The sequence below is a fragment of the Cydia fagiglandana genome, chromosome 6 (assembly GCF_963556715.1).
Source record: "Cydia fagiglandana chromosome 6, ilCydFagi1.1, whole genome shotgun sequence".
NCBI classification, from domain to species: domain Eukaryota; kingdom Metazoa; phylum Arthropoda; class Insecta; order Lepidoptera; family Tortricidae; genus Cydia; species Cydia fagiglandana.
Genome location: NC_085937.1, coordinates 11,157,632 through 11,172,499, shown reverse-complemented (window position 1 = coordinate 11,172,499; position 14,868 = coordinate 11,157,632). Strand labels below are relative to the sequence as shown.

Genomic DNA, 14,868 nt, shown 5'->3' with positions numbered 1-14,868 from the left:
ATGCAATTGTATGCGAATTTAGTCAGAGCGATTACAAACCGTGAAGTGAGATATGAAAAGTGGTATCATTCTGGTAACCGGGGTGCATGAAATCATTTTTGAAATTAAATATAGTTGCTTGTCTATGAATATAATTCATGTAAATTTTGAAACGTTTGTCCAATCGAAAAACACCTTCATCGTCTATAATCCCAATAAATGTGAATTAGTCCATGTATTGTTTAAATAATTACATTTTATACAAATACATACGTTTCAGTGAAGCATACGCTTGAATAAACAATTGGTTATTTTTAATAACAGTCTGTGTATATTCAGGTAGACATTTCGAGACACCTAACCTTAGTGGGTTAGCATTCAAAACTTCGCAATTATTGTTCTCGTTCCAGAACGATTATGTTTTATCAAGATTTGTTAATTTAATCTCAATATGTTATTGTTGTAACAATTATATACGGTTAAGTGGTATTGCTATGGATGATGAGTGTAAGGAGTACAGAAGAAGTAAACCACAACAAAAGCTGTATAAACCTGGCAGTGGACCGTTGCGCCGATCTGGTAATGGTTTTGATGGAAAAATGGATTCATACGAAGTAGAAAACGGGGCCAGAGCTCGAAGTCACTACGGATCTCATAATTCTGTTAACGATTTAGACGTAAACGCTAGTGGCAGGGAACACATAAACCGCCATAAGAAGCCTGAACAACAACTGTACGTGCCTAAGTCCAGCGAGTCGGGGTATGATATGGACCGACAGACCAAGGCGCCAATGCGGGGTGACAATAATTCTAGTCAGTATATGAATAGAAGAATGTCAAATAAACATGACAATAAGCATGGCTTCAATAGTGCATCAGGGTCTAGGGGAGGCTCCAGGAGAGATAGATCATATGCAGAGTATCAAAACAAAGACAGTACAAATAATGATATTAATTATAATAGACATTATAGACAGGTCTCTGAACCTAGGGCCCAGTCACCAACACATCCAGCCCATAAGGTGAAAAATGTTGACAGAAACAGGGATAGTAGAAGTATGGAGGCATCTGCAGGGCGGCAACTACCAGGATCTGGGGCTAAACCACCAACAGGCAGGCGCAACTCAGCAGGATATGCTACTGATTCATCCCGCCCTAAGTACATGGTAAACCTAGACAACATACCACCAAGATTTAGGAAAAAGTTTTTAGAACAGTCTGGTCATCATAGTTTTGACAGTATGGATCAAAAAAATAAGCAATTTACAAATTATTCCGGACAATCTAATTATAATCAGGGCCCATATACTAACACCAACTCCAGCTGGTCCCAAACCTTGCCTTCAAGGGGCCGCGGGCGCCTCAGAGACAATGACAACTTTGACAGAGAAAAATTCATCAATTCTTACTTGAAGAACTATGAAGTACAAAATTCAAGAAGATCAACCCCAAGCAACTCTTATCTGAACTTGAGTGAGCCGAGTGCAAGTGATGATCTAAACCTCAATGAGAGGGAAACACTCAACCAGAAAAGCTCTTATGATTATGGTAAGAAACTTTGATTTAAAATTTAATATAATTTTTGCTACGTTAGATGTAAATATATTTTGATATTACTTAAATGTTTTCTAAATTAACATTGTTTACAAAAATTACATCATACTATTTAAGTTCATTACTTCCTGAGAGAAGAGTTTCATTTCCTGTTTTGATATCATACACCTACTTAATCAGCTACAATAAGTGCTCATTTAGATAGCACACGAAATCGCATGCGATTTTAGTTACATTGCGGACCATTGAGGTTACATCAACTCGGCCAACAGATCAAATAAAGCAATATAATGGAACTCGCATGCCAGTTCTTGCACGGTCTAAAGGAGCCCTTAAAAATGTATTGTTGTCTATATTTTAAATTGCAGCACCAAAAAATGGAATTATAAAAGCAAACCATGGAAATACTGCCTACCATGAGGAGAACCAGCAGCATGATTCTGACACACAAGATGATACTGAAGCTATTTCACACAGCTCATCAAATCTGCTTGACATGACTAACTTGGTAATTATAATTCTCACAATGTCTATAGGAAACCTTATAAGTTTTTAAAGATTGTATATTGGAGAAACTTTTACCAATACCAGCATGACTTGGGTGGCATAGTGGTTATGGCGTCCAACGTCCGACACACATGAATTCCATACTTGAGTTGAGGCTAAACACCCACATGATATCATATTAGGTAGAACAATAGTTGAGAATATTATGATAAAGATGAGGAACAGTTCAATTGTTGTTTTTGCTTATACATTTTTGTGTTTTAAATGTGTTTCTTTTCTAAATGTCTCATAGGTGTTATTTTCTTTATGTTATTAACTGTATACTTGTAAGCTACTTAATTCTTAATACTGTTTGTCAATACCTATAAATTTATTCCAAATGGGTTTGTAATGATAACCTTATTATTAATTAATAACCAGGATTGGACGGAGGAGGTGGAGAAGAATATTAAACTGGATGACATGTGTGACACCTCCACTAGTTTCTCTCAGAACATACAACACAACACACCACAACCAACCACAGTGCCACAGGAGGTCAAACCTAGCGAACCGAGGGAGTCCAAGAGAAGATCCCGAAGAAGAGACAAGAGGTTTGTGTTCCTTGGATAATCGACAAATCCTTGCAAAGCGAAAGTTGTAGATTTTTATTATTATTTCCGTTTGTTTTATTATTATTACCCGTTGAGTTCATTAGAGACCATTATGCCTGCATTAATAAGGGCTACTTCTCTATACAGTTACTATTCTTTAAGATAAATTTAAAAGTGGAAAAATTACTGTCTTGGGTGAGTAATTTTTCCACTTTTAAATTTATTCTAAGCTTAATAGCATCGTTCGCAGACGTTTCTGCTTGTTAAAAATTAAAATATTCTTTAAGAATAAATGAGTGGGGGTAATCTCATATCTAGAGTAAATCAAATCTTTGAAAGCTATATTTAATAAAAAAAAATCATAGTGATATAAATCTTTATGTTTCTATGGAATAAACGTGATTTTATTTGTGTGATTCTGGTTTTCAATTAATAGTAACATGTAGTAAGTATTACATTAAAAAAATATTAAATGCTGTCCCATTTCCTTCATATTTAGAGAATATCAGATAGCATGTAAAAAAATGTAAAGTGCTGAGAATTATTGTAAAAATGCCATCTAGTCAAACTTTCTATTATAAAGAAACCAAACTTTGGTGAAAGTATATGTGTTATAATAAATTAATTTTTCCTTATAGAAGTTCAAGTAGAGGACAAAGAAATTCAGAGAAAAAGGCTGAACGCAATAGAAAGGATAGTAACGTGAGCATTCAGCACGAAGCCGTAACGTCCAGTCTAAAGAATCGCGACAGAGAACGGAGAGACAGTTATAAAAGTAACCGTTCTTCGACTATTGGTAACAGCAGAGATGATTTGGATCATTGGAGATCTCTAAGGTCGTACAGCAGGGAACAGAGTACAGAAGGGTAAATATATCATTTTAATTTTTACGTTTTTATCGATAAAGAAATCACTTATAGGTAGGTAAAAAGTGCATGGATAGATGTCGACCGTAATGCCTTAATATTACGGTCGAAACATCTCCATACAGTTTTGAACGTCAGTGTACACATCAAAAATTTTCTACCTTATTAATATTATGTATAGGTACACCTATATGCATTAATGGAAAATATTTTTAATGTCTTTCGAATTATAATTTTTCGTATCAAACAATGAGACATAAAAATGCTAATGGCACATTTGATGGGACGCGAGGAATGTCCGCATCGAGGGGTAGGTAGTAGGTATAACGGGCCTGGTAAAGGTCACATGTCAATGATCCGCTATCCAGGCAGTGCCGACAAAACGCACACAAGAACAGGTGGACTTTTTTTTAATAACAAGCGTTAATTGAAGAAGAAGTAATAGTGCAATGTTGTTATGGACAGGCAATTAAAAAAGGAGTTTTAACTTGAACAATCGGACTCTTGCCGTCAACATCGATAATTTGTCTATTTGCCTCTCTTTCGCTCGAATACGCAAGAGCGATAGAGTTGCAAATAGACGAAGCCAGATAAGCACGGTTGCGATCAGCTGTTTCTAGTATGTTAATGTGTCTACTCTAAATCTAGTAAATTGAATGCAAATGGAATTGCATGACAAACTACATATAGTTTGGCTAGAATCTGTCAGTGCAGCATAGGCAGAGAGATTTATACTGTCTTTGTCATGTCCTATAAATATAATCCAAAAAGAGGTATGAATATGTTTGTTCTTTATTTATTTATTTAGAAATTATATCAGGCAACAAGGCCCATATTACAAATACCTTACAGACTAACATACATATGTATTTTATAAACTTAAAACTAAACACTATTTAGACGATAAAACGGCGTGGCTCCGTTGCATCGGCTGCTCTTGTGTCGGATTCGGCAGTTTGCCCCGGAACCTCCGAAACACGACACCTTTCGGCCAGAAGTCGGCGCACTCGATGGTAGCCTTTAGCTTTTAGCCTTTTTTTGATGGTGTCTTTAGTTCTATGGTTATGGACAAAACTTGTTTATCAGACTATAGTTGTTCAGCATCACTGCATCAGATATAGCAAGATATATTTTAACAGAGAATATAGCAGTTTTGAATAGTTCTATTATTTTTGCATCACTCGTCAACAGTGGCGGATTTGTAATCTTTGCCGCCCTAGGCCCCAAGCCCTGTAGTCGCCCCTTTATCAGCATCCATCATATTGACTACATTTAGAGTTATTTTTTGTTACCATCAGTAATTGTTTTTCGTAATTTCGCAGGAGGATAGTATCGCAATGCAACAGCCGGGACGTGTCGGCGCACCGCGCCCTCAGCCCGAGGGACCACGACGGCTTCCGAGTCCCTGCCGCTGTTGCGAAGAACTCTTTATGGTCGTCGAATAATCAGGTACCTGATTAAAACTTTTGTTAACGCATTTCTATGAAAGACTCTGTATGGAAATGGGTTCTCAATTTGATTTAATATTTTAAATTATCTGTTAAAGTATAATTTTTATCAAAAGGAGACCTAAAAAAAACGTAACACATACAGTCTATCTATTCATGGTATAATTATCGTTCAAATTTCGTGAGTAAAAAAATCATCAACTTGAAACATTCAACAAATGTACTTAATATAGAAATAAAATGTGTTTGTACAGGACAGATACTGAAATGCTCCATATATCCCTTTTTTGTATTATTACAGATAAAGTATGGTACAGTCAACGGTAAAAATATGGGTGTACAAATCATTTCAAAAATATGTCCCATAACTGTTATGTCAGTGAATTAAGAACTACGGGACATATTTTTGAGTAAGTCGTCTACACCCATATTTTTACCGTTGACTGTACTAGAATTGTAAAGACAGCATGAATCCTCACAGAATTGTCAGTTTAAACCGCGGTTCGGTTCATCTCTTCCAGAAAAAAGTGACAAACGGCGGCTGGGGGCACGCGCGCACGCCCAGCATCGAGCGGCGGGCGTCGCCGGCGCCGGCGGGGGCGGCGGGGGCGGCGGGGGAGGCGGGCGCGGCGGGGGAGGGCGGCGGGCGGCGGCGCGCCGGCAAGCGCTCGGGGCGGCGCCGCCGCAACGCGGAGAACATCGCGCCGCCCGTGCCCACGCCGCCCGGCGCCACGCCCGCGCCCACCACCATCAACTGGCGGGAGGAGATACTCGAATCCAAGAAACACACGTGAGACTGCCTCCTCTTTTATTAACTCCTTACGAATAACTTGACCCTTTAAAGCGCAAAAAATAGCCGAAGCGGTGAGTTCGAGCCTCCTCGGCACAATTTTTATGGTCTAATCATTCCAATTCGGAAAAAAAAAATTCAAAAAAAAGGACCAACACTTATCTTGTTTTTAACATACAGCGAGCTGCTGCAAAACTACATAGACACATTGTGTGTGGAATCCATTCATTAAGTGGCCATACACTTTTGCTGCACCTGAGTGTACATTGGGTAAACCCGGTAAAGGGTTAAAAGTCTACATAAGGGCCTCTTATGAGTTGGTAGTTGTAGGGTCGAATGGAGATTAAGTGAAACGAGACATTACCGAAGATGTGTTATATTCTCGGTATTTAAGTATAGAGAGAGCAAGTAAATCTAAACATAACATATTTATAGGCTTATTATTGCTTACATGCTATTTATGCAATTACGTGCGTCGCATATTTATGTTGCAGTCAGTAACGTATAGTTACTGTTAATATGTTAACTTAGGCATATAGTACAGCCGATTGCTTAGCGCAACACTCATAGCTATTTAGTGTATTAATGATGCAAACATACGTTTCTTTGTTCTAAACGTAAACACTATAGACGAAAGTTGCGGTCCAGTGACGCATTCACGCCCTTTCAACAATGGGGGATCCAAGTATGTCAAGTGCTTGAGTACAATGTATTACTATACGCTGACTCCAATCGTTATTGATCTTTGGCTGACTTTGTGTTATTAATAATTTGTTTCCAGAAGGTAGGTTAAACAACCATAGGTATTAATATAAATACAAAAGTTACTCTGTCTGTCAATTGTTCATGCTTTAACCCAGCGGTCGGCAACCTTTTAGCAGCCAAGGGCCACATAGTAGTTAACAGTAGTTAACGAAGTTGACGCGGGCCGCAATTTGTTAATATTTTGTTTCCAGAAGGTAGGTTAAACAACCATAGGTATTAATATAAATACAAAAGTTACTCTGTCTGTCAATTGTTCATGCTTTAACCCAGCGGTCGGCAACCTTTTAGCAGCCAAGGGCCACATAGTAGTTAACAGTAGTTAACGAAGTTGACGCGGGCCGCGATGACTTTATTCAGATATTTTCGTTTGTCAATCTCTCTCTGGTCGGTCCCTTATTACTGAGGATCGTGGTCACTGGAACCCCTCAAATAAACAATCTGTCTCCATCGGTTGCGGTCCAAAGTAGCCCTCACTACTTGATGTAGCTTGGAAGAGGCGGTGGCTTCCTTTATTTGGTCAGACCAACGTGTTGGCGATCGGCCTCGTGTTCTCTTGCCTTTGGTATTGCCAACAATGACCAATTTTTCCAGATTGCTATTCTCTCTTCGCATGATGTGACCGAAATATGACAGTATGCGTTGCAGACATATGGTGGACAGTCGAGTCTTGATGCCAAGTTGCGAGAGAATAGACACATTTGTGCGTTTTGCCGTCCACGGTATTCGTAGCATTCGCCTCAAGCACCACATTTCGAACGCATCTATTCTCTGCCTATCTCTTGATCGGATTGTCCACGCCTCTAGTCCATAGAGAAAGATAGGCATTATTAAGGCTCTGACTAAGCGAATTTTGGTCTTATAGCTTATACCCCGATTTTTCCAGATGTTCTGAAGGCGTGTCATCGCGTCTTTCGCCATGGCTACGCTTGATCTCCGGGACACAGCTTCCTTCATTGTTTATGGTCGATCCCAAATAGATAAAGTTGTCTACAGTGTCAATGCCTTGTATGTGCTGAACATCCGGCAGCATTCCCGTTCGGTCTACTATCATCAATTTGGTTTTTTGCCTGTTCATTGATAAACCGAGTTTTTCGCTTTCTGTCTCCAACCTAAGCAATATCTCCTTCATGTCAGCATAGGATGTAGCTAGAAGGACCGTATCATCCGCATACCGTTTGTCAATATTACATACAAAATAGCCAGGGAAGCTCGCGGGCCGCCTGTTGCCGACCGCTGGTTTAACTGATATCCATGAATTTATAAGTTCAGGAAGACGCTTTATATGTTTTATTTTGTTATAGAGCATCTGAAAACACCCATCAAAGGAACAGGCTGAACAGCGTCATGTCCGACAAATCGATATCGGAAACGTCCACCTCCCAGCCGGGGCTGTTAATATTGCCGCAAAGCTCGCATTTACCTAAAGACCAAAGGTATGTTTTATAATACGCTGAGAAATGCGAATGCGGAGACCCTAAACAAACCGTGCACCACATGATTTTCGAATGCCCCATAACCAAGTATGACGGGTCACCCACGGATTTCAAAGACCTCACGAGCGACGCTATCGACTACTTACGGAATGCTAAATTTAAGTTATGATATGCATGTTAATATTTAAAAACACAGTGTATAATGCCATACGATAAATAAAATAAATAAGTGTATATCGTCAGGCGACAACTAAAACTCACTAATTACCAACACACGTTCATAGCCATAGTGAACCATATTAATACTTGAACAAGGTAGATTTTTGTTTGGATATACACTTTGACTCACCACATCAATTAAAAAAAAATCTCCCGCTCCTGCTTAGGTTAAAATGTATAGCCTATATCAAAAAGAATAGATAGTATAGAGGGGTCCTGTCATTGTCAATTTTGTAGTCACGGTACATTTACTGCCATCTATCGACACACGATTAAAACTTAAAATAAAATTGAAAATGTATAAAATAATCAAAATATGTTTACGGATAAATGATTCTTAATTTTTATTGTTCCCTACTGACCCATGTTCTTTCACTGATATGTGTTAAAATTGTCAAATACCAAACGGTGTCGTTACCGCCACCTAGCCGAGAATAGTAAAAAGGTAATGGCGCCATCTATTCGAGAACGACTTTTCCTTGGCCGTCCGAGGCACGTTTTTTTCTTAGACTTTATTTATCTTATACGGAGTTATATATATCTCTGCCTATACTATCACTCAACCAAACTGACGACCGGTGTCGTAAAACTTCTCATTCATGCTTACGTGGTCATGCCAAGAGTGAGAGAGATAGTTATATGACCTCGGTCGATAGTTTGGTTGACGGATAGTATAATGCCTGTGATATTTAATGTCTGCGGTTAGATAGTAAACGGTATACATAAATGTAATTAAGGTGTTTACCTTTAAGTCATTGTTACGCCTTGCGATAATAAATAGTAATCTTAATGATAGTGTACACAGTTGTTGGTGAACGATAAATCAATAAATATGAAAAAATATTAAGAAAAAACGTGAATGGAACTTTCCATATGGCGGTCCTGTTTTGCTACTTTGGCGGTCCCCATATTAGAGCCTGCACGCTGGTCCGGTATTCGGGCGAGACATCACTATACATACGAGGGGCAAACTGAAAGTGTTTAGAATAGACAAAGCTGAAGTAATTAGGACGTTACTCTTTATTTTAATGCGTGCTTCATCTCTTTCTGACGAAATTGGAATAACGCTCGACGTACAATTTCCAAATTGCCATCAATCCTGAAACACAGATAACGACCATATTGCATATACCTCAAAAAAAGTATAAAGAGTTATATTTTCATAAATAATATGCCTCTTTTTGTTATATGATCTCTAAGTAGCCTTTTCTAAGAACTTTCAGAGTTGCCTACGTACATGTATAGTGCTGTCTCGCTCACACCTCGGAGTGGCATGCGGAATCGAATAAGTGTGATACCCACATTTAACGCATTCACTGCCACCGTGAGCATCGCGCTATATTCGCACGGAAGTTACACGTTTTTTCCGCTTTGTAGCGAAAATCGCCTATGAACTGAGAACCCGCCTAGCAGGTCGTTGGCAGTGTATGTGTTAAAGAGTCGATAAATCAATGGCTATTATTAGTAGGACATGGAATGTTTCGACTTAAGGCCATGTAACCAATAGTCCTCAATGTAACTAAAATCGCATATGAGTTCGCGCCCCGTCTAAATCAGCCCTAAGGCTTGTAAAATAATAATAAAATTAAAATTTGTTTCAGTCGCGGTGGCTCGGTTGAAAATCAGAAAACCCTGTACGATTATCACAATCCATCCAAACCAATTATAGTACAAACTAGTCCAACACAACTGAATTCAAGAATGGAAAGAGGTAAGTGTGTGAATTGAATTGAAATAATGTATGAGTGCGGTATGGATGGATGGATGGATGCGGCAAGCTGAAGACAGGGCGCTTTGGCGCTCTTTAGGGGAGGGCTATGTCCAGCAGTAGACTAATATAACCTGATGATGATGATGATGAGTGTGGTAATGATAATGAGCTCAGATATCCCAATAAAATATATTTGTTTTTTTACCCTTTATGTTCACACACATGTTATCAAACACTTTTAACAGATTCATTATGTGAGTTTTTTTTTACGCCAACTATATACTTTTTTAAAGGCTTAAATAACGAAAAACTTATGTTCCATGATGCTTTTGGCACAACCGTGTGTGATGTGACGACAGGGCGCGCGCTTTTGGTATGGGGCGTTTGTGCTCGCGGTGCGTGCGCCATATTTGCTCTCGGATTTTCCAAGTTCCCGGTGTACAATAGACAGCAGGTTTATTAGAAAGATTTTATTTAACTTGCTCTTAGATTTTATTTAATAAGTTAGTGTGGGTCAAATCTTGGGTGCTAAATTTGACCCCTTGAGCTGAAGTTTTGCATACATGTGTAAATCGGATGACAATGCAGATATTTATCAATCAATCAATCAAAGCTTTTATTTCAGGCAACTAAGGCCCATAGATACATACATAGATTTATGATAACATGGAGCTGTTATGATGGAGTCAGGACGTGGCCATGGCTGTGGGAATTCTGTGATAAAGCAACGCAAACGAATTGTGTTATGGGGTTGTTAGAATTGTCTCGATGAGTATTATTTGCCTGTAGAAAAAGCCATAAAAGCTAGTATCAAAAATATTTATTTTTACCAAAAACTTAATTTGTTTAAAGGGATGTCAGAGTGCGGAGGCAGGAACGAGTCGGGTGACACCCGCGGGGCGCGACACCGGGAGCTGCTGCAGCAGGTGGACCGCGCCGACGCCGTGCTGCACGCGCACGCGCTGCTCGGCCCCGTCGCGCTCGACCACTGGCACGAGGTCGCTGACACTAGGTACTCTCCACTAGTTCAGGGGGCAGCAAACTTTGGAGAACATGAGCTAAAGGGGCTACCCCACGCCAATGACCTTCGATCTGAATCCCTTCGTTTTCTAATGTTTTTTGTAGCTTATTAACAGCAACGGCTTTAAGCAATATAGTATCCCATATTTACTTCAAAGTTCATTGTCTTCGAGATATTTGGCATCAGAGTTGAATAATTTTAGTAAAACAAAACCTCGGGTAGCCCCTTAAGGAAGTACATATTTTAGGCATCTCAAAGAGTAGCCTGTGTTGTTTTCAGTGGTGTAATAAATAACTCTTAAAGGTCTCTGCCCACTACACCGTATCATACCATGACCGTGCTATGAACGTATCAGGCACGGAATGTAACGCGATACGGCCTACTATGCCCACTACACCGTGTCCACATTGTACATAACGGGTTTAGTGCCCGTAGTAACGGCGCATCATCCCCATAGCATCCGCCTATAATCCCCGTAGCATCCGCGTTTCATCCCCTTAGTACCCGCGTTTTATTCGCGAGAGCAATACTCGTCAGAAAGAGCCAGCGAATAGTTATCAGACTGGTAAGAGCGAGCAAGAAATATAGCAACGCGTTTATAACGGTCACCATACGCGGTTAAAACCCGTTTCGCCGCCTGCACGCACCGTTCTGGCAACGTTGCGTGCCATGCACGGAGCGTTTCGGCACCGGCAAAATATCCACGCCGACTATTTTTGCCGGTCCGTGCATGGCACGCGACGGGTATGGTCGGTGACGGAACGGGCTAGTGGGCATAGTCTCATACTTTTTCATACAAAGAATATTTTTTTGCCTGAAACGTTCATAGCACGGTCATGTTATGATACGGTGTAGTGGGCAGAGACCTTAAGTGTTAATGTTTTGGGAGGCTCGAAGAGCCGCGCTTTTCTGACCCCTGCACTCAGCAGTAGACGGAGCGCGACTGACGTCAAAGATTGTATAGAAATACTTTCCATAAATTCAATATCCAGGAAGAAAAATCGGGAGTATGTTTTTATGGAGTAGCGGTCTATCCTCCTAACCTCGTTGGTATTAATATGACCTTAACCTTTTTCCATTTTTCCAGGATATTTTTACAAGACGCCCTAAAGAAACTTCTAATGTCCGATCTCAAATACTGCCAAGCTGAAAACGTAGAGCACAACTTTTGGAAAATTTTGTATTACAATTTCATAGAGAAATTAAGAAGAAATTTAACGCAGGTTTCGCCAGAAGACAAATTTAAAGCAGTCAAGTTAATAAACATAATTATCGAAGAAGGAAATGATTATTTCGAGAATCTCGTTCAGTTGTTGGAGAAGACTTACAAGTTTAATACTGATGATTTCATCAACGACAACCACGTCTTGCCACCGAAAGGCCTCGGCTTCACCGGGCTAGCTTTAATATCTGTACAAAAACTGTATATTTTCTTGGGCGATTTGACGAGATACAAGGAGCAAATCAATGAGACTAATAATTTTGCTAAGAGTAAATTTTGGTATACGAAAGCTCAACAGATCAATCCAAAGAATGGGCGACCATATAATCAGTTAGCTATATTAGCGGTGTATGCTGTAAGTACTACTTATATATGTCGGCGGCCGATCGTAAGATTAGGCAGATCGTAATGTTCCTGTGTAATGTTTTGACAATAGTCACATTAAACCAATGTATAGGTAGGATAGGTTTGTTAGGTCGCTTCATATGCCCGAGGGGCAAACTGCCCAGATATAGGAGCCCCGCGTAGCGGAGCTCCGTCGACTCAGAGAATGAGTCAAAGATTTTCACGTTTCACGATATGCCTAGGAATTTCACGATATGCCTGATCTTACGATCGCCCGCCGACATATACATATTTTAAAATCCATGACTATGTCGTATGTGGGTTAATTAATCTTATATTGTAATCATTTGTATTTCAGAGGAGAAAATTAGATGCAGTTTACTATTATATGAGAAGTTTAATGTCGTCGAACCCGTTTGCATCAGCAAGAGAAAGTTTGTTGTCATTATTTGATGAAAATAGGAAAAAAGTAAGTATATAATTTAAGTATTTTACATTTCTTTCATTTTTCTCCATGTCATAAGTAAAAGGCGAAGAACGGTAGTGTGAGGTATTTTCGGGCAATTGCGAATGTCGAAAATCATGGGATGATTCTGAAAAGGGGCTTATACAGTATGTATCAGAACGAAAGGCCAAGAAAGAGACCTATTAATGTTTAGGTCATACTGAGCAACTTTTACTATGGGACCAAACGCGAAAACGCGGAAAAAAAATTTGGATGTTTCATACATTTTGCTGGCCTGATGTTGAAATTTCCTATGGGAGAGTAAATTTTTTTCCGCGTTTTCGGGGTTGGTCCCATAGTAAAAGTTGCTCAGTATGGCCTAAACATTAATGGGTCTCTTTCTTGGCCTTTCGTTCTGATACATACTGTATGTTATATGATAGAGTTTTGGGTGATTTTCATCTGATTTTTGTAACTATCAGACATATGAAATTACTCGAATACAACTTACCTATATTTTTCGCTTACGTATTAGTACAGATATAGTGCATAATTGTTTTCTATCGTGTTTTCTCGGAAACGTTCGTATTTGACACGCTTCTTCAGTCAACCTCAGAGCTTTTTGTACTGAGACTGACTGAAATAGCAACACATGTTCGTACGTATCCGTGAAAATACGATGAAAAATAATTATGCACTACATCTGTAGGTACGTAGATCCTATAGGATTAGGTAGGTATGGTTAAAAAGCGCTATGTCTAAGGGTGGTATTCGATTTGTCCAATATATTGGTCCAATGTGTATTTAGTCTCACATTTTGCTTAACGAGAGAGTGAGATGCAATGACATTGGACAAAGACATTGGACAGGTAGAATAGCACCCTTACTAACAGTCTTTTAAGTACTTGTGTTACTCTTTAATCAATAGTTTCTTCTAGGGCATCGTTCGAATCCCTCTTTACGCTTGAGAGACACTCCTGTGTGAAGTCGTGACACAATATTATGTAACATAATATTTCAGTACGAAGCCGCGGAAAGGAAGCGTCGGGCCGCAGCGGAAGGAGCCCAGACGACGGAGAACGGCGACAGCGCGCACGGGCCGCGGCGGGAGGTGTGGGTGCGCCCGAGCGGGCACCGCACCACCACGGTGCAGCACGACTCGCTGGAGGAGCGGCTCGCGAACATGACCCCTGTTGAGGTATTACATTTGATTTTACAAGCTTTTATTTACTTTCTTCTGACCGTTGTCTGTAATCAAATCTTGCAATTTAAATTTGATCCACTTCCCGGTTGCCGATTGAGCTGAAATTTTGCACACATACGTAAGTCGGGTGACAATGCAATATTATGGTGTCATCGAGCTGATCTGATGATGGAGACCGGAGGTGGCCATAGGAACTCTGTGATAAAACAACGAAACCTAATTGTGTTTGGGGTTTTTAGAATTGTCTCGATGAGTATTAGTTGCCTGTTGAAAAAAAAGTACAGTCGGCGATAAAAGCTTGTACCAAAAATGATTTTTTTGCCAAAAACTTATTTTGATGTGATAACGTCTAATAAATCGATGAACACCGGTAGCATGCACGAAAAAGTGTCACGTTGTGGGCAGACCTCCATGGTAACGTTGCGGAGTGATCTCAATGGTAACGTTACGGCCACGTTTTCTTATGACGTTCTGATGCAAAATTGTCGTCTGTAAACCGAGTTTATAGACAACCATATTTTTTGAAGTGGGAGGCTTTGGTAGAATGCACCTAATACGTTAGAAAATAACGGAAATGTTACACAGCGAGAGATGTGCGATCGAGCGCTGAGGACTGTGAGGACTCTTTGGAAGATTGGCTTGCTACTGTGGTTGAGGTAACCTATGGTAGAGGTTAGTTACTGAGGGATATAGGTTAGGTTAGGCCCTTACACAAACTGACAAATAGTACGATAGATTATTTGTATCCATTTCTTAGTTTCATGGT

General features: G+C 39.8%; 1 protein-coding gene across 1 annotated transcript in view; it reads left to right on the top strand.

Annotated features, from left to right (window-relative positions):
• The first annotated feature begins 130 nt into the window (after positions 1-130).
• The window catches only part of LOC134665247 (telomerase-binding protein EST1A), a 50,436-nt gene continuing 35,698 nt past the window's right edge, over positions 131-14,868 (top strand). The window contains exons 1-12 of the mRNA XM_063522132.1: positions 131-1,527; positions 1,902-2,041; positions 2,461-2,633; positions 3,272-3,499; positions 4,822-4,948; positions 5,469-5,737; positions 7,804-7,935; positions 9,756-9,865; positions 10,718-10,877; positions 11,974-12,463; positions 12,812-12,922; positions 13,920-14,096. Of these exons, the coding sequence (XP_063378202.1) occupies positions 474-1,527; positions 1,902-2,041; positions 2,461-2,633; positions 3,272-3,499; positions 4,822-4,948; positions 5,469-5,737; positions 7,804-7,935; positions 9,756-9,865; positions 10,718-10,877; positions 11,974-12,463; positions 12,812-12,922; positions 13,920-14,096 (3,171 nt within the window). The 5' untranslated portion in view covers positions 131-473. The remainder of the gene's footprint in view (positions 1,528-1,901; positions 2,042-2,460; positions 2,634-3,271; positions 3,500-4,821; positions 4,949-5,468; positions 5,738-7,803; positions 7,936-9,755; positions 9,866-10,717; positions 10,878-11,973; positions 12,464-12,811; positions 12,923-13,919; positions 14,097-14,868) is intronic.